Source organism: Phaenicophaeus curvirostris, chromosome 2 (genome assembly GCF_032191515.1).
Source record: "Phaenicophaeus curvirostris isolate KB17595 chromosome 2, BPBGC_Pcur_1.0, whole genome shotgun sequence".
Taxonomy (NCBI): domain Eukaryota; kingdom Metazoa; phylum Chordata; class Aves; order Cuculiformes; family Cuculidae; genus Phaenicophaeus; species Phaenicophaeus curvirostris.
The window spans coordinates 96977899-97002420 of NC_091393.1; the positions used below are offsets into that span (position 1 = coordinate 96977899).

The 24522-nt window shown below is 41.0% G+C and overlaps 1 protein-coding gene across 1 annotated transcript in view; it reads right to left on the minus strand.

Annotated features, from left to right (window-relative positions):
* The window catches only part of PCSK2 (proprotein convertase subtilisin/kexin type 2), a 107365-nt gene that overhangs the window by 63430 nt on the left and 19413 nt on the right, over positions 1–24522 (minus strand). Inside the window, exon 2 of the mRNA XM_069850114.1 lies at positions 23258–23362. Coding sequence (XP_069706215.1) covers positions 23258–23362 — 105 coding nt within the window. The remainder of the gene's footprint in view (positions 1–23257; positions 23363–24522) is intronic.

Consider the following 24522-nt stretch of genomic DNA (forward strand, 5'->3'; position numbering starts at 1 on the left):
TTGCTACAAGTCACAGCTTTCCCTTCTCTTATATCCCTTGACCAAGTACTTCAGATATACGTTCCTTAAAACACCACACTAGAAAAAAAACTCCACCTTTTTTTTCTTCCTCAACAGTAAAAAAATATTTTTATGGAGTGATTTTCATTTATTACAAAGGCCACTATCAACCTTTGAGGAGCTACCCAAAGTAGTTCTATTTGCAGCCTTTGTATGGTAAGAAGGGGTTTAGTTTAAATGGGAACCAGCCCAGTTCATCTTTAAGACTGCAAACCTTTTAGCATCGAGACTAGCTCTTGGGTATATCTATGCAGTACAAAGAAGAGAGATGCTCACATGATGCTGAATCTTCTAATTTAAAAATCTCTTGTCGTCATTTGTTCATTTATAACTTTGGACCGTTTCTTATATTCCTGGGCAGTCTTCCAGCAAAAGACTTTCCTCCCACGCCTCGACAGCTAACTGGTCCTACAAGGAGAGAGGTACTAGGGAGTTCACCTTTGTAAAACCTCCTTTTTAAAGATTCCATTACTACAGTTTCTGCTTCCACAGAAGCAATGAATATCTGATACATCTCAAGAGAATGGAAGTGCTTATAGGCTAAATATTCCTCTAACTCTGTTGATTTTAACTTAATTTATTCCATGAAGCAAGTCTCCAGATAAGTGGAGAAGATATGAGAAAATATCACTTGGAGAAAAAACAGTTCAGTTTGGTTTTGTATAGGAAGACTCAACTGACAGGTAAAATTTTTCTCTTTATAGAAGTGTACCCTTGACCCACTCTGACACATAAGAGACTTCTTGTAAATGTGTGAATATTTGTGCTAATGCCCAAGCACATTTTCAGTCACAAAGCATCATTTGTAGCAGCTTTATCTCTAACTTTGTGAATTCTCTTTCTGAATATGCCTTTTGGTCTACAGACATTATGTTTAAGTTTATTCCATGTGCATAGAATGGAAGAGCCTTGTAATACATCTGTGTAGGTATGCATCATCATTTAGGGAAACTGAGTCAGCAGAGGTTAGGACCTTAAAGTAATTCTGCAGCATGCGCTGAAAATAAACCCTCTGGTCTCCAAAGTGATTCTGCACTTAAAAGCTGGCTTCTGACCTGTGCTGCAACTCATTATACTTCCACTTCATTCTCTACAGCCTCCTTCCCACTCAAATTTCATCTAAAAACTCATCATTTGCCTTGAAACATCTGCTTGGAAAAATACAAGTCACATTTTCTCTCATGGAATTACTGGCACAGATTCTGAACAGATTAACATTAGATACACCATAATGTCACACTGCATATTACCCCATCCTTTGTGTGTAATTTATTTTGCTTTCTGTATCTACTCCTTTTCTAAATAGCTTCTAAGTCAAAATACTAAGCATTTTTACATAGCCATCCCCCAAGTCCAATGATAGTTTTCAATCACCGTAAGTGCAGTGGGAGCTCTTTGAGGTTCCTCCCTTGTGCAGCGGGGCCTAAGAGAAGTTTACTTCAGCCATTTGCAGTCCTTCCAAGCAGATGGGCTCCACTGGATCCAATGACAGTGAAAAATTTTCATACAAAAGTTTTGCCAGAATCTCAGCTGAAGAACAGATGCCCAGAATGAATCATAGAATCACCAGGTTGGAAGAGACCCACCGGATCATCGAGTCCAACCATTCAATCCACTGGAAATATCCCCTAAGTTGTGAAGTTCAGAGATCTTTGTTGTGTTCCTGATAATATCACCTATAAAATGTGTATTGTGGGATATTCTTCCAAAACTGCCAGCTCTGAAATGCAACGTTATAATGGCACTAGGACGGAAGGATGGCACAATAATGTCAGTGCCATTTTCCTACATACACTGCATGAAACAAGGCTGAAAATCAATTTGACTTAAATTCATTTAAGAAAGTCTTAATTAAAACAGTCACTTAAAACTAACAGTGGATCCTCAAAGCCTGGATTCATAGGGTGACAGTTAAGGAAATATTGACTCCAGGCATGCAGAATCCAGGCTTTCCCAAACCTGGGTTCGGATAGGGCTTGAGTGCCTTTTGTTTTCTTTTTCCTGGCTGCAACACTGTGAGTGCTTTATAGAATACAATCCCTCTCTTTTGTGACCTAGTCTGCATTGTTATTGTCCAAACCCACTTTTTTTTCCCCTATTTCTTCTACTCCATAAGCAAATGATGGAGTTTGAATTTGGGGAGAATACCTCCTGAAGACACATCTCTTTCGGGTAATGTGGAAGGGAGCACCTCTGCACAGACAGAAGAGGCCATCACAAATGGCCACTTACTCTTCTTGTGGCATCTCCTGCAGTCTCTGCTCTGACTCTAGTCCCCACTGCACCACACAGGCAGGTTTCTAGCACTGATTACTGCCCACTGCTGTCAACACCTCCCCAGCCAAGCGATAGGGACATCTGCAGAAGGCCCATTTAGCTTTAATAAAAAACAAAACCTGTTCTTGCAAAGCTGGCTGCCTAGAATGATATAGCAACATTTGCCAAAAGGTCTAAGTTTATTCTAATATTTCAAACCTGCAATACTTAAACTTCACAGTTTGCATGAGCAGCAGTGATATATTAGTGAGCCTTTCTTGTCCGTTTTTAATGCCTTCAGAGCTCTGATGCTATCTCAGTGGAGATGAGATGTAGAATTGCAAACCACTGATCTTCCTGAAGTGCTGCCTGGTGGGAATTACACGGGCTGTACAATGTCTTCTCTCAGGAAATTTCATAACTAGAAGCCAGACACAAAACAGAAGCCAATCTTTTGACAGAGGGCAAACTGCAATTATGCTGCTGTTCACATTCACATATCTGCTTATGCACCCAACAGCAGAGCAGTTGTTTACAGCACAGCTACTCCTTTATTCTATTACCATAAATACACTGGACAGAAAAGACAAGGGAGCTTGCTCCCATGCACGCTTTTCCCAGCCCATTAGGAAACAACCGATGATTTGCATCGATTGGGCTGTACACCATAAAGGTTGCAATTGCATTTCTTCAGCTCCTAGATTCAGAGGTTTATGGATCCCCATTCACAAAGCATGTTAATAAAATCATCAGAGGTTTATTTATCACTGCTCTACAGCATTGGGTTAGCAGAGTAGAGCTGCCAGAGACAGGCCATCTGCCACAAAGGAAGCACCAAAACAGAACAGTTTCTACAGAAAAAAATTCGTATCAAGAGGAAAGGTAGGAAAAGTCAGGAAATAAGGGATTGGTTTACAAAAAGGAAAGAAACAGTCCATGTCCTATAATTCTGTCCTTTACACAAATCAGTTTTTAATTCGGTACCTCCAAAGGTACCTAAATCCTTGACACAACACGCAGTATGTTAGAATCCTAACACAGAGTCTTAACAGTGAAGGAAAAAACTGTGATGACAAAACAACTATTAATATTCTCAGAGTTTATCTCAGCTAAAATTCTCCTTAGTTCTTAATGGAGTCAGAGCAGTACAAGGCACAGAAGTGCAGTCTGAATATTCCTTCAACAACCCCCTTAGCAGTGACGCTTTTTACATCACTGCCCATGTTCTCCTGCTGCCTGCTAGCCAAGCCTCTCGTCAAAGCACATCTGCACAATTAAAATTATTTTTAGAAATCTGAGAAACAAAGAGGTTTCTGCCTTAATTTTAAGGGGCCAAGACATCCCGTAGGTTCAGGTTTGTCACAGGCCTTTCTAATTATCTACTGCCTAGAGCAATGAAAACTGGCCCCCAAAGACTACAAAACTCATTATGAACTGGAGTTCACAGAATCACAGAATCACTAGGTTGGAAAAGATCTCTAGGATCATCGAGTCCAACCATTCCTATCAACCACTAAACCATGCCCCTCGGCACCTCATCCACAAGTCTTTTAAACACCTCCAGGGATGGTGACTCAATCACCTCCCTGGGCAGCCTGTTCCAGTGCCCAATGACCCTTTCTGTGAAAATTTTTTTTCTGATGTCCAGCCTGAACCTCCCCTGGCAGAGCTTGAGGCCATTCCCTCTTGTCCTGTCCCCCGTCACTTGGAAGAAGAAGCCAGCTCCCTCCTCTCTACAACCTCCTTTCAGGTAGTTGTAGAGAGCAATGAGGTCTCCCCTCAGCCTCCTCTTCTCAAGGATAAACAATCCCAGTTCCCTCAGCTGTTCCTCATAAGGCCTGTTCTCCAGCCCCTTCACCAGCTTTGTTGCTCTTCTCTGGACTCGCTCCAGAGCCTCAACATCCTTCTTGTAGAGGAAGACCCAGAACTGAACACAGTATTTGAGGTGCGGTCTCTCCAGTGCCGAGTACAGGGGGGGAATAACCTCCCTGGACCTGCTGGTCACGCCGTTTCTGATACAAGCCAAGATGCTATTGGCCTTCTTGGCCACCTGGGCACACTGCTGGCTCATGTTCAGTCGGCTGTCAATCAACACCCCCAGGTCCCTCTCCTCCAGGCAGCTTTCTAGCCACTCTTCCCCTAGTCTGTAGCACTGCATAGGGTTGTTGTGCCCCAAGTGCAGGACCCGGCATTTGGCTTTGATGAACCTCACGCCACTGGTCTCAGCCCAGCGGTCCAGCCTGTTCAGATCCCTTTGCAGAGCCTCCCTACCCTCCAGCAGATCAACACTTTCACCCAGCTTAGTACCACCCACAAACGTACTTAGGGTGCATTCGATCCCCTCATCCAGGTCATTGATAAAGACATTGAACAGGGCTGGACCCAGCACTGAGCCCTGGGGAACCCCACTTGTAACTGGCCTCCAGTTGGAGTTAACTCCACTTACCACCACTCTCTAGGCCCGGCCATCCAACCAGTTTTTCCCTCAGAAGCCCATTTGCCTGTCCAGGCCAGAGGCTGACAGTCTTCTAAGCAGAATGCCATGAGAAACAGCGTCAAAGGCTTTACTGAAGTCCAAGAAGACTACATCCTCAGCCTCTCCCTCATCCAGTAAGCGGGTCACTTTGTCATAGAAGGTGATCAGGTTAGTAATGCTAATTCTTTGTGCACTAGCAGAAAATTTGGTGCCAGAATTTTCCCTTCTCTCTACTGGGTCAGAGCACAGGCTGTTTTAAATAAAGTGATAAAATTATCATCGTGCTGCAAATCATTAGAACTATCCATGCTTTTTCCATGAGGAATGAGGGAGCATCTTCTCAGTTCAGTTATTAGCATAAAATAATTATACATTGGAGTATACTTTCCTCCCAGTACACATACATAATTCACATCAATATTAATAGAAACCTCTCTATTCATAGTCATTGAAAGGAGGCTGTACCCCAAAGGACTGCGAAAGACCAAACCCTAAATATGCTTCTGCTTATCACCGAAGATTTTCATACACTCCTGTAAACTGCTATCTTCATTATATACTTCTTGCTCTTCCTGGTTTATTTCCACTGAGACAAATGCTTAGGAAATCATGGAAGAAAATAATTTGCTCAGGCTTCACACAGGAGGCAATCAAAAATGACGCATGGAAGTTGTATGGAAATCACTTTTGTGTTCAAACTTTAAGATCCAATTGGTGTTAAGGTTTCCACAGAATAAAAATTTAACAGAAAGGCTTCCTTGATGAAATTACATTTCTTTGGTATGAAAATGATGAATCTCTGGTTAATACTAAGAGTGCCTACTGCATGCACATGTAGGGGCTCTTGACAGTTCCAGAATGCCAGCATTTGCCTGTGTTACAGTAGGCGCTGAACAGGTGGCTTGAGACTGCTAGTACTTCACAGAGTAATGAAAGGCAGAGCTGGGGAAATAAACTACTACAGCAGAAAGACTGACTTTATGGCAGTTTGAACAGGTGCCTAGATCAGGATATAAAGTACAATGTGTCTTCAGTTTGCGTGGGCTCAAGAAGTGTAAAACATCCAGTGATAAATGACAGAATCCTGGATTTGGCAAGCTACTGACAATGCAATGACATCAGAGATGACGTCCTTTGTTCTAGCCTTTTCCTTTAAGAGCAAGGTGAGCTGTACCTATGGATGACCATCACAAAAGGAAAATTTCGAACAATGAAGTGCTGCCAAAGACACAGTAGAATTATGTAAGGGATGAAACTGCCAAAGTCTTGGCTCAAAATTTCATTTTATAAGAGGGTAAACAACAGTATTGTGCAAAATGGGGAAACGTGAACAAACAAAAAAAAAAGCCCACAAAAACGGAAAAACCAAAATCAAACCAGAAATAAAAACAGAGGTGCCTGAAAAGAACTGAAAGCTACTCCTAGGTAGGGCCCCTCATCATTCCTCACTTCCCTTTCAGGAAGGGCTAATCCAGTTTAAATTATTCCCTCTTGTTTCATCTCACCACATGCCACTCTGGATTGAATTGCAAATACAATTAGGGAAATGCTATAGCTTAGAATTTCTTTTTTAAATGCAGTCACATTCCCTATCCCAACACCAGCTATTTCTGCTATTCCTGCAGCAGGAAAAGTAGGAATGGTGTCAGATGAATAAACCCTGAGGACAGAGCAGACAGGAATACCTAACCACAGGAACACCACTGAGAAAAACATCAGGTGAAACCCCTACAGTGGAACAACAGTGCACATTTGGTATTAGCTTTTTGGCTGAGACTCAACCCTCCAGAAGTGCAGACTCAGGTTCCACCTCCTCTTGCTCAAGGGTAAATACAGACTCACTCCATTCATTTCCATGAAATTACTTCAGATTTTCCCAGCTGCAAATTAGAGAAATGTCTCTCTCTCGTGTTTTAACACCATCCCTGTAAGGAGAAAGGCTGTTAAAAGCCTCCTTCTGGTTGAATTTAAGTTCAAACTTGTGGAGCTGAACGTGTGAGAATTATTCTTTGCTTCAGGAGAGAATGTCCGTTTCCAGAAAAGCAACCAAATCAGAATACACAACCCACTGGTGAGGAAAAGATGCTGAGATATTAAGGGGAAATAAGTAGGAGTGCTCAGAGCAGGCACATACCATGAAGCTGGAGCAGCATGCAGAGCCTAGGGAATCACTATGCTCGGTCTCTGCAAGCATCAATGGCACATGGACACGGCCTGGAGATCGGCTAGTGAAGGTGCACTGCTGGTGCACCCCATAAGTGGTGGCTCACAGGTGTTCCCTCTCTAGCATTTCCATCTTGGATCTGTTGAAGGGTGATCAGAAGTACCTGTGTCCAATTCCACAGGAGTACTGCAAAAATCCCAGTGTGATCCCCACCTGAACATATGTTGCTCCTTCACATGCTTCTCCTCCCTCCCACTTAAGCCAGATACCCTCTTCCTCCACAGGTGCCTACAGGTGACGAAAACTGTTCAGGGAAATTTTTCTTCCCTTTATCATAAATCACAAAACAAGAAACATTTAAAGAGGAAGAAAGCACAAGCTCCTCATACCTTGTACAAGTGTGTAACTCAGATCAAGTTTGGTCAAGGATGAAGGAAACGGATGGCTATTTTGTTTTCCCTTGAGATCTGTTCTGAAAAGAGTCCTGGAAAGCTACTCTGTTGTCCAGTAAAAACTTATCTGAGGTCCTTATAGAAAATATGGCTGAAAAGAAGAAAAAGAAAACCCTTTCCTATTGTCAACCTTCACAACAAAAAATAAAGACAGAACTGATAAAAGTTTTATCCTACTCCCCATTCATATGTCCCCTTCTCAATTTAAGTCAGGGCTTGAAAAAAAACCCACATAAATCTCAGAAATAATTCATCATGTCTTTCATCAAAGTCCCTACATCCTCTAGTTAAGGTAGTTAGTTGCCATCAGGCAAAACATGTTAAAAGAAGTTTCAAAGCACCTCACAAAGGGGACAAAAACTATTCATCATTTCTTTCCACACCTCCATCTGAGGGTAATGTGCTCAAAGAAGATCCTTAGCCTGGAGGCAGTGCTGCAGTTTGGAATAAGAGCAAAGAAGATGCCTTGTCTTGAAGTTCTATCGATGCATCTAGCAGTCAGAACAGCAGAACTGAAAGGAGTTCTTTGTCAGCTTCCTACCTCCAGAGTCCCAGGAAAGCTCTGACTTCCATAAGCAAATATTATCATAAAAACCATGCAACACCTACGCAACCCCAACTGCTAAGAAATCACCGATACATCTCTCTGACAAACCATACCTTCCCCAGCTGATCAACACACAGTTGGGGTCAGTAGCATGGTCTAAAGTAGGTCTAAAGTAGCACAAAGACACACAATTCCCTGACTTTCTGCTTATTTCCATCTGAAAGTGCAAAGGCAGGGGAGTGTTGGATTTTACCTTCTGGGTAACACTGCATCTATATATTTTAAATAGATAAACTGCAACCCATTCAGACAAATAACTTACGCAAAAAATTAGTTGCTTATTAGACAGCAAAGAATGAAACAGTAAATGAAAAAGTGCTACCTGGGTTATAGTTTTTTGAGCACAAAAACCTCTCTCAAATCTCTACTGATGCTACAGAGGTAAATGTGTTTTCTCCATCTGCTGCTGCTCTTACCCAGGACGAGGCACGGCCATCCTGGGAAAAGCAGGAATGAGCCATGAGGAAGCAAGGAGAGGAGCAGAGGCAGGACCAGTAGTACTAGATTATAGCCAGGGACAAATCCCTTCATACAATTCTGTTACTATTTTACACTTAGATGGCCTCTAGGACTGTAATTTCCCCTGAGCCTCCAGATCATGCATGTGGAAACACTAAATGACAACAGTAATTACAGTTTAAGGTTACTGTCCTTTCTCTAAGTCTTTTGGGCTTCAGAGGATCTGTGCTAATCTCTCTTTATTTTTTTCCCCACTGCTCTCATCTCAGTTTTCTTATTGCCCAGGTGCTGTAGAGACTACAAATGGCTGTAATCCCACTTCCCTTCCCCCTCCACAAAACAGCAGTTTAGGCATCTAGAATCTACTATTCTTTCTCTGCTTTGCTGCATGATCTTTTGGAAAATGTAAACTCCTCCTCTATTTATTTCAAGCATATGTGAAATGGGGATAACCCATATTTGAAACCTGTATTTAAAGATTATTTCATTACATACTGTACAAGACCACAAATTATTTCAGATGGGCAGACAGATCATTTCAGGGGGAGATCTGCAAGTATTAAATCACCAAAGTAGTCCCTTTCTCACTGCCATCTATTTCACAGGTAGACAGAAAGTATGTGGGAGGATTTATTTGACTTTCTGGTTTACACTGAATTATTCATTGTTTGCAAGTCAGGTAGGTAATTCACCTTGCACGTTCTTCTCAAGTACAGTGCTAATAAGAAAACTATGACGGGTAGATTTTTCTGGCAAGCAACATTCTCAGGTAAACAGGCTGTCTTTACTGAAATACATACTTTCTCTATGCAAAAATGTTCAGTATTCCACAGTGAATTGCAGGACACCAGTAGACGTCAGTTTGACTCATACTTCTAAAAGCAATGTCCTTTTCCACAGCTTTCAATCACTATCTGGAATTTGCATTTCCTTCATACGTTCAAACTTTCTTTCAAATCTCACTGCCATATGACAGTGAAAACATTTTATAATTAAACTCCAAATTCCACAGAGACCTGCATATGGCAAAACAAACAAACAAAACACCCCCCAAAAAACCCAACAAAAAACATATCTCATCTGCTGTATGTCTCAAGTTAACTACCATCTGGGTTTTTTTATTTTCAGTGAATTCTAGCCTAGGAGTAAAATATACTTCCTCCTTTGAAGGACTGCATCACTCAGGTCCCATTAACTCATCAGAATAGGGTCTAAGAAGCCAGTATTCATGTGCCGATTTAATGTTTTAGAAAAAGCAGAGTAGAGAGATGATAAGGAGACTGGAGCATCTCTCTTAAGAGGAAAGGCTGAGAAATCTGTGTCTGTTCAGCCTGGAAAAGAGAGGCTGAAAGGTGTTCTTATCAATGCTTATAAATACCTAAAGGGTGGGTGTCAAGAGGATGGGGACAGACTCTTTTCAGTGGTGCCCAGCAACAGGACAAGGAGCAACAGGCACAAACTGTAATACAGGAAGCTCCATCTGAACATAAGGAAGAACTTTTTACTGTGCGGGTGACAAAGCACTGGAACAGGCTGCCCAGAGAAGATGTAGAGTCTCCTTCTCTGGAGATATTCAAAACCTGCCTGGACACATTCCTGTGCAACGTGCTGTAGGTGAACCTGTTTTAGCAGGGGTATTGAACTGGATGATCTCCAAAGATCTCTTCCAACCCAATCCAACCCAACTATTCCATGATTCTGTGATTTAAGCTCTGCTGGATTTGTTTGTGATAAACTCTTCAGGCATTTTTGGATAAAATGGACTTCCTAAACTAACAGCCAAACAGGACTTAAAAAAACCCATTTGATGCAGATGTTCAGCAAATTGTCATTGTCCAGACAAACGGTGATAGAAACACTTAGCTTGTGCCAAGCCCCTTTGCTTCAATTGTTCAAAACAGCTATGGAGCAAAGACCCAGGAGGTCTACCAGAGTTAACTGGCATTAGAGAGCAGCACAGCTGTGAGAAGCTCTAGCCCTCGCAGGGGTACTGCTACCTTTAAGTTTGTTCTTAGCCATTTAGATTCAATTAAGAGTAGCAGTGAGGTGAGCAGCAAGCTACCTGTTTCTATGAGCAGGAGAAGGTTGTAGTTCTGGCCAATAATCAGATGCTTGTTTCAGAGGTTGTCTCCCACTATTTTTCACTGCATGAAACATACTTTTCACATCATTATGAAAAAAGGAGCCAGACCTATGGATGTCTGGAAATACGACGTTCATTTGGAAAGAAACAATGAAACTGAAGGAAATAGTCAAAAACTATTATGAAACAAAATCTTAGAAGGGTTCCAGCCAGAAATGTTAAAACAAAGTTAAACTTTTTTTTCAAAATAAAGTTTTTTGGTGCAATAAAATATTTTTGCCTTGATTCAGTATTTCAAATATGAAAATAGAGGTTCTGTTTCTGTTACTTCATGATTGCACTATGAGAAATAAAATTAGTTGAAGTCTTAAAAATAATTGTTTTCTTCAGGAAAATTATCATTTTAGTTGATTGCTGCATGGAAACATTTGCATAAGCTTTTCTTATAACATGCCTTGCACAACTCAGGAAAGGACACTTGAGAATTATGAGATATGAATGTGGCTAGATGTAGAAACAAGGAAATAAAAGTTTAACATGGAGGCTTTCCTTCCACTTTTCAGAAAACAAGTCGTCTAAACAGAAATTCTCTTCCCATAGCAATCAAGGCAATTATTCCACAAAAAGCCTATCTTCCCAAACAAATAAAATGGATTCCAATGAACATTTTCCCAGGAGAGCATCACAGCTGAGAAAAGAAAATAAAGCAAGCACTGTTCAATTATGTCAGTATCTGTTGGCCTGAGAGAACTAACATTTTTGTCCAAACTCTGCCAGAGATTGCTTGTTACCCCATGGTATCAGATCTATAAAATGCATGAAGCAGGCTATTACAAGAAGAGTTCAACTTGTTCCAAGATGGAAAAAACAGTAGTCATAATGGTACCTATAAAGCTTGTAAAAGGTATCTCACATTTTTATGACATCGTGCAGACACTGACTAGAACAAGGCTTCTGCAAAGCGCAAATGGGCTGGGATAGCAGCTGCCAGCTCCCTTTTTTTTGCCCTGAGAAGATGCCTCTAGCGCTAACTTTTGTGTAACTACATCTAGGACAAAAGTGATCCAGAAGCTAGGCAGGGGAAGGCTGGATGAGCACCCGGGAAATCAGTAAACCTTCCTCCAAAGAAAAGAAACAGGAGAGAGCGTGCAGAGGTGGCAAGGAAGTAGAGAACAGCTATGAATGTTCAGCATAGCACTGCAACGTTACATAAACTAGAGTCCAGCAGTAATCAGCTTAGTGATATTGCTGTGAGATCAGGAGTATAAAAATGATAATTAGATCTGGCAACTCTGATTCTTCTGTGAAGACTTCAAATTCACAAGGCTGATGGATCTCTTACTGTGTATTTCTCTGTATGAAAAAAATAATGCTTAGAATGCTTTAAAGATAAAATGAATGGAGGCAGACTATCTAAATTTATGAAAAATTGTATCTGTACACAAAATAAGAGCATCTTTCTTACAAGCACTCAGATAGCAGATGGCTATCAATATAAATCATAAACAAATGTGGCCATTCAGCTATCATTTCATGTAAGTCAAATTGTAATATTGAACAGAGTCCCTCTGTGATAGTATGGAGCTAGTATTACACAACTAGTTAAGAAAAATATGTCCCATGGAGGTGTTGTGTTAGCTAGCCACATGTTGTTTTACCCAGCCCTGTTCTCCCATTCAGTATGGAAGTGTAGAAGACGAAGAAGTACTCTTCAACTTCACCAACCCATGACATACATATTAGCATTTTAATTACTACTGGCTATTCTCAGCTGTTAGAGGCACCCATCTTGGTGAAAAGCCATGTTTCAATGCTGTATCAAATAATTACTGCAGAAAACTATTCAGAAATAATTTATATCTAAACCTTTAATTCAATTCCATTGTGTCTCCAAATACTGCAATCAACTTCTCTGACCTTTCTAAATCCCTTTTCATATTCATGGAATACATCATGCATACAAGCAATGATTTCACAGATGTATTTTAAAGCTCCTTGCTAGTTTCTGGGCTGTTGAGCTGTGGCAAAAAAACCCAAACAAATAAAAAACCCCACATATATACACTTAAGGTATTGCATACACACTTTATAGACCTGGAAAAACAAAATGCTTGTGGTAACAGTGGTTTGGAACAGATTGCAATACACCAATAGCCTGAATGCTGTTCACAAAGAAAACCCTCATCGAATTTTAAACAGTAAAGTATGTTAAATGGCATGAGTAGACGCACTAAACAACACATTTATATTATGCTAAAGTAACATATGCCTTTATATCAATTCTTTTAGCTGGAGCCCCTTAGTAGAAAGGTGGTGGTTTTTCTCAACACTGCAACCCGGTGATGCAAGCCCTGGCACAGCATCCTCAGATACGCCAGAAAACTACACCAAAAAATGTTCCAGTCTTATGTTGTTATTGATTTAACTGTGCATTCTTAGCTGCACCACCGATGTCATATACAGAATATGGTCCCGGTCATCTAACTGTATATACAAGAAACTCAGCCACTGTTTTAACAGCTGATTTTCTTAAGTCAAGGAAAACTATAAGTAAAAACTGTTATAAATCTATTTTGTTTCATTCTAAATGTACCATGTCACAGTCTAAAATACCTGGCCATAATATGCTATGAGGTACAACACTATTATAGCTCTAATGTTGGTGACTTGGGAAGAGAGAGCACTTTTAAACCACCATGTATTTTGCCATCATCAAGCAGAAGTGCTCCCAGGCCAGGACTGACTCTTCCAAGCCACCCCCACCGGTCCTGAATGGAGCCTTGGCAAGAGAAAGGAAAAGGGTCACCACACGGGGCCAGAAGATGCTGGAATAATTACTGCCGAAAGAAGGTAGTGCAAACCAATTGCTATTTTCCTTCACCTCAACAACACAGGCTGCAGCTGGCTCAAACTTCCCAGGGAGAAAAGCGTGATTGTCATCAACCCTAAGACCTTGGATTCCTGCATCCAGTGAATGCCAAGATATTCATGAACTTTGGTAACTGTTAACTCAGCATATCAGAGCACTGCATTTCTTATTCAAAACCAAACCAAACTTGTTCCAAACCAAAGGAAACTTGTACACCACACTAGGTGTCATGTTAATCCAAAGTCACTGGCTCACATTTTTCATTCTTCTCAACATCCTATTAACAAAAGATCCTAAAGCATATATTCTCACCACTGCCACTGCCTGCATTATTATATTAAACAGACCCCACTGAAGATTCAAAGCTGGAAATTGCACAGACAAATAACAAAGGCATGGTCTGCTCCACAAAACAGGAGACTCTATTCATCATGCAGGAAATGAGGGAGACAGGAGAAAGCAGAGGGAGGCTGGGGAGTGATGCTGCAGTCAAGAGAACAGACATGAGCAATAAAACAGAAACTTATTATAACTAATGCCAGTTCAGCAATTTACAGGCAGCAGAGTGGAGGCTACATGTGGTCAACTGTCTCAATAGTTTTTTGTATAATCACTGAACTTCCACTGTTACAAGTATTTTTGAGGGATAAGGCTCGTTTTATTGCCTTACCCCACATATCATGTTCAGCAACATGAAAATGTTATAATACATGACTCAAAGCAATTTCAAGAGGTCATTTGAACCACCCAAGGGCCGTTGGGAGGAATCAGCCACACCTGAGTCAGTTATGATCACTGCCAAACATTGACTTAAAACCACTGCCCATGCAGACCCGACAGCCCCCAGTGGCACCAGGACTGCACTGTGTCAGTACTTTTATTTTTGTAAAATTCTATATGAATCTGCCCAGCATTGTTTTCACTTATCAGTCTATTATCTTGAAGTACATTCATCTATATGTTTTCCAACAGAAACAGTTTTAGCTTACCCTATAATTATAGTTATACACTATTTCCATAAAAGACACAGGTATGTTTGAGTTTGAGGTAATTTTGATAGTCTGTTATTCTATTACGTGCAGCTGGTAGTACTTTTTCACATAACACAACTACACAAGATTACCAACATTCTTTAATGCTGATTGTTGACGGACTTTTTTTCTCCCTGAAGCTGCCTTTCTAGTTATAACAGATCGATTCAGCTTAGCTTTTACAGCATGCTGGGTATAACTGCATTTGCTCAAGTAGTACATTGGTTGAAGTACTCAATATTCCATACAACAGTGTTGAGACATTTTACATTTGAATTGTATTGCACATCACAAATACAAGATACATACGCAGTCCAAATATGAGCCAGCAATGCCACATGTAATAACAGGAATTCAAACTTAGAAACTGGAAAATTCTTCAGCATATGCTTAATGTACTTATTCTGCAGTGAAGGGGACTACTGTGTCAACCTCAGTGACAGCTTAAGTATTTGAGTGACTATAGACCTCATTAATTTTTATATCAGAAAGAGAAAGTTATTTTTATTCTTATTATAGAAACTGACTCTTAGGCAATAATCGTGTTATCTCAATTAAAGAGCAGCTAAGAGCTTTAGAGCTGGGAGTCACTGTTGGTCAGCTGTGCAAAACCTAGCTGGACAAAGCATTCTGTGAGCAGTTAATTTCTATCAACCTCTTTCTGGGCATGTATACAATCTATAAAAGCCAGAAACAAGAAGAAATAGAGCTCCCTCAAATTCCGTTTCCAAAAGCAATCACAAGGAATTTAGCAATCATTATTTGCAGTGACAACAAACATGCTGTGTGTATAGTACAGTCATGAACCAAACTTGTTCCTTCACTGAATTTCCAGCTTCTTTCTTTTTATGTTATCAGAAACACAATATCATGGCCTAAAGACTAGTTTATTCTCCACACTTAAGAGGCACAGCAGTACCTTCTTGTCCCGCACTTCAGAAGTGCAAGAGTAGCAAAATAACTTCTTGAGAAGTGAGGATAAAGTTTTCCCACTCATCAGACATCTAAATCTTCTCTTTGCAGCTCTGTTGATTTCTTGTTTGGAATTTTGAAGATCATACAACACATGTAGTATATTTCCTACAACTACTTATTCTTGTCCTACCAGCTGTGTGACCCTTTCTCTTTCCACACCCTAAGTGCAGGTTGAACACCCCCTTCCCATGAACTGAATCTAGCTGCATCTGACTTTTTTTAAACACTGTGCTGTAACCTTTGCTGATTCTTCCTTTTCATCTTCTCAGATAGCCCCACTCATGACCTGTATATTTAAATAACCATCTACCAACTTCTGCAGAGGGTCTAAATATCATAAAAGTAAAGCACTTAATTAGTGTTGAATTCTCTCGGTAATGATACATAAACTAAATCAATTATCAGATGATCTAGTACCTCTGACTAGAGGTTCCTCAAGAAAATCAGGATTATTTTTCTTACAATGCTTGCCAACTGGCTTCATTAAGAATTAGAAATACAAATTCTCAAGAAAGGCCCCCGAGTTTTATGGGAAAGCAAAAGAAATATAGTTCAAGGTGATATCCACCTGAGAAAGTTATTAATCTAAGAAACAGACCCTTGGAAACCCTTCCTCAGATACACTGGATAAAGGGTAAGACAACTTATGCCAGAAACAGATAAACCAGGGATCCATTTGTGTAAGACTGCCTGTCTTCTGCACAATGTGCTTCATTTTGTCAGGATGATTTATGACAAAAATGTCTTCAGATCTTGTCTGGGGAACAAACTGGCAGTACGTCTTCAACCAAAAGTGTGTAGATTTGAGAGTGGCTGGTTTTTTTTCAGCATTGGAAAGAAGACATTTCCTCTAACGAGTCTTCCTTGGCTGTTCAATATTTATTACAGGTACTTAAGCAGAGCTTTTATTACTTAATGTTCCGTTTCCTTCCAAAAGGATAACACCAATGCTCATGTAATGCTGCCCTACAGTCTCATAAAATTGATGGCAGTTCCAAACTTTTCCTGGCCACAATCCTACCAGAATGCCAGCCCCATGATAACATATATTAGGGCAAAATGCTACATAGACTTTAATAGCAAGTCTGTCACCTCTACCAGCTGCAGAATAAATTTACATAAGTGAGCTGAAAATCTGAAGGGCTTTTTATCCCGCCACTTTCTCCTGCCTCTCTATCCTACCACATGCATCTATATGTCCCTGCATGGCAGAGAACTGGATGGGGAACCTGGAGCCTGCCCCCAGGATTTGAGACTGGTTAGCAAGTCTTGGGCATTACATTCACTTCATATAATTTTACATCCCCAGCAGCTGATAGCTTTGTATCTGGGGTCATTGCTGTGGTGAACCACAAGGAAATCTATGGACAGGACCGAGCTGAGTGGGGTGGACAACACACCTGAGGGACAGGATGCCATTCAAAGGGACCCTGATGTGCTCAAGAACTGGGCCCATGTGAAAATTATGAGGTTCAACAAGGCCAAGCACAAGGTCCTGCACCTGGACTGGGGCAACTCCCAGTACCAATACAGGCTGGGAAATGAAGGGATTGAGAGCAACCCTGCCAAGAAGGACTTGGGGACAGAGGTGGATGAAAAGCTGGATATGAGCTGGCAATGTGCGCTCGGAGCTAGGAGGCGAACCAAAAGGAGCATCAAAAGGAGCATGGTCAGCAGGTCAAAGGCAGCGATTCTCCCACTCTAACCTGCTCTGATGAGAGACCACTGGGAGTACTGTGTCCAGCTTCAGAACTCTAAGCACAAGAAAGACTTGGAGAAGGTCCAAAGGAGGCCACAAAAATGGTTAGAGGAATGGAGCACCCCTCCTGTGAGGAAAGGCTGAGAGAGTCGGAGTTGTTCCACCTGGAGAAGAGCAGGCTCTGGAGAGACCTTACAGTTGCCTTTCAGTACTCAAGGGGTAGCCTACAAGAATGATACGGAGAAACTTTTCAGCAGGGCCTGTTTTGACAGGACAAGGGATAATGGTCTTAAACTGCAAGAGGGTACATTTAAACTAGATATAAAGAAGAAATTTTGTATGATGAAGGTGGTGAAACATTGAAACAGGTTGCTCAGCGAGGTAGTAGATGCCCCATCCCTGGAAAGATTCAAGGTCAGGCTGGGTGGGGCTCTGAGCAACCTCATCTACCTGAAGATGTCCCTGCTCATCACAGGGTGGGTGGGACTAGATGACACTTAAATGTCTTTTCCTACCCAAACTACTCTGTGTTTCTATTACATTAATTCCTCTACCCACAAAGGGAGTCAGCAGCAGGATTACAACAGTGCACAGGTCAAGTGCTGGTCCTTGCCTACAGGACGATTTTGGTATTGTTGTCCCTTTGCTTTCAGAATCTGGTCAGCTTTCTTCTCATATAGAAGAATCCTCTTGGCATACCTTTTAAGCTTTGATCAGAAACTTATTAGGGAACGAAAATCACTAGCACCAGTCAGGAAGCTAGGAAATCACAATGTGGGGCATTGAGTAGGAGCAAAGACGTGAAATACAGCCATTTTAATGAAAATAAGATGCTCTTATTGCTACATACCAGGGGCAGAATTGCCTGTCTCCAGAGGGCTGGAGAAGCAGATTATGCCTTCCTAGCAAATTCAGAGATTTGACCCAATATGCAAGGGAATCCACAACCTTCTCCTACATCTCGCATCCCTAGGTCACTTCACTCTATGCTAGCTGGAAAACCAGGAAGAAATGAGGAAAACTGGCTTCTCCTCATCAGCAAGATTTTAATTTTTGCAAAGAGGAAGATTCTGTGCTGGCATCTAAGGGAGTGCAACAAAATGCTGCCAGAAAGGGCTCTGAAAGTTGGCTTACATTACACTGCCAGAGCTAAGGGCTGCTGCTAGTTAAGCAACAATGCTTTTCCCAAGCTGGTGGCCCTCTCTCCAGTTATAGGTGATCACAGACGAAATATCTAGCTCCAGCAGCATTTGGCAAACCCCTGCCTGGCATCACAGGATGCTTGTGCCTTAATAAGCTGCAATGGTCCAAACAAAAGACGGTCACGTTAAGAAGGTATGGGAGGGATCTGAGGTGAGGAAGGATATGAAATGAATTTGATTTATTTAATTAAAAGCTTAGATCCCCTGCATTTACAGCTTCCCTTTTCCCCATTGTTCCATTGCACAGGCAGTTTGGGAGTACTGTTAACCCTAAGCACTTAGAAACTATGCTCTGAAGAAGCTACGCATTGGTCCTCCTTGACTCCTGTACCAGCACAAGTATTGGCCAAATCTCCCTTTCTAATCCCTTTCTGCAACATAAAATAAGTTATCATTTAAGTGCCAAACTCACTCACTCTCAGTGGAGGATTTTCATTTCACCTTCCTCCCTCCACACATATGTATTTATTTCTCCAACACCAACACAGATGTACTCGTCTATGGATGCCAGTAATGGGGCTCAGCTCTTCTCTGTATATTAAAGCCTCTTTCTTGAGTGGGATTAATCTTGGCAGCTGTCTGACAGGAGAGACTGTGTGGGAGGAAAATGGTTTTATCTAAAACTTGAAAGAAAGCAAAATAATCTTAGAGAGAACAAACTGTGTTTCAACTCTATCTCCTTCGCTGGAAGACTATTTACTAACAGAAAATACCTAACAACAGCAAAAATACAAAAGTATTGCTCTGAAAGGTAACATAAAAACCATGCATTTTTATTTTCCTTTTACTTATGTGGCTACTTTTCAAAATGTTTATTAATAATATAGCTGAGTCCCTCCGTAGGAGGCTAGATTCTGAGTCAGTTTTGAAAATCAAATCCCATGAAGAAAATCCCATGGTTTTCCTTAGCTACGGTGGAGAAGGAAAGGTTTCTGCTTCTCATCCTGCCTCTGCTGTACTTTCAGACACAGGAAACCTAACAAACAAGATGGTATGAAGCATCTCTGTATTTCTGATTCACTTTTCCAGAGCTACCATGTTGATGAAACACACGACTGTTCCTCATAATTAAAAACAAAGTTTGTTCTTGCAGAAGCTGCATTTCCCCATGCTCACCGGGAAATCTCCTTTGGAAAAGGTCCCCTAGCTCTAAGGCTGCGTCGTGACCTGAATTCAGGAGGTAGCATGCTTTCATGTCAACGTGGACACTGCTCCCAGTTTTTCCAGTCTATCATCCTCCACTCATGGGCTGGCTCCACACCCAAGTCACTCAACCTTTTCTGACTCTAGGCTCTTGCTCCAGCCTGTCCCACTTACCTCTCCTCACCTTCATGCTGATGTCTGGTCCTATCCAACCCTGGCTCCTCATTGCCTTAATGTTGCTCAGGAGCCCTTGTCACCTGCTCTCACTCTGCTGTTTCCTCCTCCCAGCTGCTTGTACCCATGGGTCATGGCAAGGTCTGCCTTCCTGCCTGCAGCTACTTAAGTAAAGTTTCCTAAGACAAACCAAGCCTAATAGCCGACCTTTTGGTCTCAGGAATTTCAGCTGAAACAAATGACAGATAAAGGCAGATGAAAATACAGATTTGCATTATGAATGGTGGAAATCTTGCTCATTAAAAATTCCAGCTTTAACACGTGAAAACATTAAAAGGCCTTTTTTTTTTCAAGCCAAAAATCTATTTGGCCCCAAAGCTACATACGGTAAAACAACAAAACACAAGTGTACCTGGAAATTTGCACTGACACAAAAGGGTTTTTTTCTGAGCAAACCTCTCCCAGAAGGTTCTCTGTGCCTCAAAGAATGTAATTTAAATAACTAAACAGTCTCCATTTGTAGCAGTTCTATTTACTACGGCGTTTTCCATCCTGACAGTGAGGATCCCTGAGAGGACTGTAACACCAGCAAAAGCCATGGTGCTTCACGTGCCTGTACTTTTTTCTTGAACAGTTCAGTATCACAACACAGTATATGACACGATTATATATGCCTTCACCTGCTGCCAGTACTGCTTTAGGCTTCAGCAATGCTTATGTATCAAATAAAGCCAAATCCGTTGCATCTGAGGCTGTTCCTCAGACAAGGATTCAGTTCTTGCTGTATCTCTAAGGAGGGCATCTTAAAAATGCTTCATTCTCATTCCCTTGACAGTGATGATGTTTATCACACAACTGCTGGATATGTTTAGCTTATCTCCAAATTCTTTTGGTAAAAACATACAGTAAAATTTACACAACAAAGCTGTTTTGAGTATTTTAAAAGACTTGCAGAAGATTAAAATGATGCAGTAACCTGTTTGCATAGTGCTCTGCCATCTATCTCCCCAGACTCTTGAAAAACTGACATGGTTCCTCAAGGGACTTACTTGATTAAAGAAGATTAATTAATTGAGTGAACATCAGTGCTGTTTTTCAACTAATAATTAAAATTAGCTAGGAATTGTAATCTCCTTAGAACTGAAAAGTATACAGAATAACTGCAGCCCACTTTCTCACAACATTCGGTTAGGGCTAAACAACAGCATTTACCATAATGGTTCCTGAGAGATTTGGAAGGCCCTATGGTGGAAGTTTGCTTCCTGGCTAGCCTGACAACAGGAACATTTTATTCTTGGCTTCATGCGTTAACATATTAACCATGACAGTGCTGACATTTGCTGCTAAGTGAAATTGGATGTAAATGGTCTAGAAAGCTGCCATTAAATTTAGAAATTATTTTTGGAGTTCGAAATGAAGTACTGTCAACACAACTCATGTTTCCACTTATATACAAATATGACAGGAATTTTAATGACTTCTCCAAACCACACGTATAAAAGAAAGATGGGAAATAATAGTAATGACTTTAATTGCACTCAAACAGCATTACAAAAAGCAACTGACCTATGTGGTATCCTAAGAGCTCAAGAACTACTCAACTGGACAGAATAAGTAGAAGGGTTAGAGGAGAAAATGCCACATTACATGTGGAAATGAAGTGTGGTTTTCCATCTGCTTCCACTCCGCGCAACCGAGGAGGGTCAGTATACACCCAGGATCATCCTTTTCCTCACATGGGAGATACTCTTAGTTACTTAAACACAAGGCTCTATTGCCTGAGATCAAATGAGGGAGCCAAGGAGAGCCGCAACATTGGTATACAGCACTAGGAAGAACTGGAGATTAACAGCAAAAATGAGACTTCATTGCATGTGACAGAAGCCAACTAAGAGTCTAGAGACCACAAAATACCAGGTGACTGCAAAAGACAGAAGGTAGATTCATATAAGCTGTCCTTAATAGCACAGCAGAAACAGTCTAGACGCAGTCAATGTGAAATCCAGTCTGGAATTAGTACAAGAGTGGTCAGATATTTGTAACATTTTCAGAGGCTTGCAGAAATATTTCTTTCCAGTACAGAGACACCTGCACAATGAATGTACTCAGTCACTAGTTTGCAATGTCTTCATCTATTTGTATCCTTTTTCTGAAGTGGATTTTAACAAGATTGGGTGGTGCTGGGAAATGAGAGACATCTCTCCCAGGATGTGTGCTTAGTGTTCACTAACGGTAGATGGTTTCTGAAGTTTACTTTCTGATCCCTGCTCAGTAAACAGAATGAGGGAAGCTTGAGAATTTCTGTTTAAGGCAGGTTGAATGGGTCTCTCCCTCCTAGCCCCTCACCTGTACCTTGCGCCAGCCTTAGAGAAGGAGGGCAGAAAGAGGTACCTTAGAGCACTGGAAGACCAGTAGCTTCAGGGAATCTGCCAGCTCTGAGGATCTCAGGATGAAATGATGGGGGCAGGCAGCACCTAGAACCTGTGTGGTTCACTTGCATGGCTCCCAGCCATGGGAGCGAGCAGCCATGTGCATTCCAGACGGTCCTAGGCCCAGAACCACTTGAAATTTCTGCACAAGTAGGAAAATCAAGCTGGGAATAAATCAGACCTCTCTTGCACTGGTGTCACAACAATTATGTTCTTATTCAACGATTCTTCTTTTCTTCCTACTCTGTTTTTCATTTTCATAGGTGTTCCAATATCATATATGGGGCAATAAAATTCTGTCTGGAATAAAATTGTTCCCTTCTCTTTTTTTGCTAACAGTGCAGAGAGTTGAAATCCTACTGAAGGATCAAAAATAATCTATTTGCTGTCATGCTATCATTTCTCAGGCTTATCTACTTTGTTTGGGCAATAAAAACACTTTTTCTGCTACCTGGCCCCCCTCCAGCTTCGTATTACACTGGTGTAAGAACTCTGAAGAAAGGAAAAAAGAATTTGCTGATACCAGCTTACAATCTTCTGCAAAATGGGCCTTTGCCTCCTGTCAAGGGGTTTATACTTAGAATCGTAGAATAGTTTGGGTTGGAAGGGACCTTAAAGATCATCTAGTTCCAACCCCCCTGCAATAGACAGGGACACCTCTTACTAGATCAGGCTGCCCATTTCTGAAAAGACAGAACCATTCACATGCTGTGAGCAAGAGTTTCTAAAAGAAATACTGAAGTCTGACAGCATACACTTGCTTAGCACATGGGGTATGCACCATTCCCTGAGAAAAAGTCCCAGGGTGACTACAGAGCAAATGCCACCCTTCACATCCTAAGGTGTTCTGGGCAGGATGATCCACGGACTAGCAGGATGTGTGTGGGACACAACTGCGGGATGAACCTTAGTTGGCTTGCACTGATACATCCAGGAGACAAGGGCGCACTGAGTTTAACTGGAAAGAGGACAAAACTCAGAGAAAGTAAGACCATTTGTAATAGCTAAATAGTAGTTGTTTAGGATGTACATACATACAGCAGCCACCACTTTTGAAACAAGCATGGGGAAGAAAAACGTAGCCATAACCACAGATTTGATCATCACCTTGATCTCATAATGAACAGTCTGTGTCGCAAAGAAAACATGGTAGGTGCACATAATGGTAAAACACTTACCCTGGAATCTTTTTCCAGATGAAGCTTGTGTTGAAGACTACGTCTTCTCCTGGCCTTGGGGATGCCATTGTGATAAAAGAAATACCCAGAATCTAAAAAAGGGAGCTGAGGAAGAGAGAGAGAGAGAAAAAATGTTATGGAACTATTGGAACACCAAGAAGTGGAATGCAAGAAGAACATCAAGAAAACAGACAGCTCACAGTGTCCAAGTGAGAACAATCTTTACAGCTTTACCATCTAAAAAATTAAGGGAGCAAGCAACCATGTCCCAAGGGCTTTCCAGCCTCACATGAGCAGGTGCCAGAGAAGGAAGACACATGTCCATTATCAAACGCATCTCTCGCCACAGGACTGGCAGAGAGTGACTGAGAAGTTAACAGACACTTAACTTGGAGAAGGCTAAAAGACATGGTGTTAGAACAGCATTCCAGCTCCAGCAGTCAATTAGAAAGATCCATCTTCATCTCAGATTCTACAGCTTTTTTTCATTTTCCAGCTTCATAGGGAGATCTCTGGTTGAATGTTTAAATCCAAGCAAGTAACTGTGTATTTTTAAACTAAGCTTCTCTTTGTAAAAGTTGAAAAATAACTGGTGTCTTGCTGAAAAGATATATGTTAATGCTGTGAATATTTCAGCTTCAAAGGTTAGACTATCCTGCATGTAAAATAACTACTTAGGAGATATATTCTAGAACAGTCGTGACAGCCCTGTTCCTCTGCTTTTTATTATCTATACTTCATGATAACGCAAACGTCTTAACAGGAGTTCAAAGTTCTTTACTGAAAAACTGAGAATGACGTGTAGACAGAATTTTCATTTTGAAAATCTGGGTTGAATAAGAGTATTAAGATCTTACTGCCATAAAACAGATACTGTTCCTGTATACAGGTACATACTCCACAAACAAAATTTTCCTTCTATGAAATTACCTCCTTTTTCACTAAATCTATCACTGTATCTGATGCAGTTCCACAAACATATTTTGGCATACTTGTAGAGTGGTGTGGGAATAGAACATATACGGTGAATGCTGGAAGTTTACAATTTGGTCACATTCCAAAAATGAATATATGAGGTTTTATTTTTTACTATAAAGTCTTTTTTATGTTAATTGAAAATATAATGTCAATGAAATCAAAGGAATTCATTTTCACTTTTAAAATTCCATGGTGTATGATACATAATAGATCAATGCAAAGTAACTTAAAAAAAATTCAAAGCATTCTGTTCTGATAGAAAGACCTTTTAAATGTTCGTAAAAAGT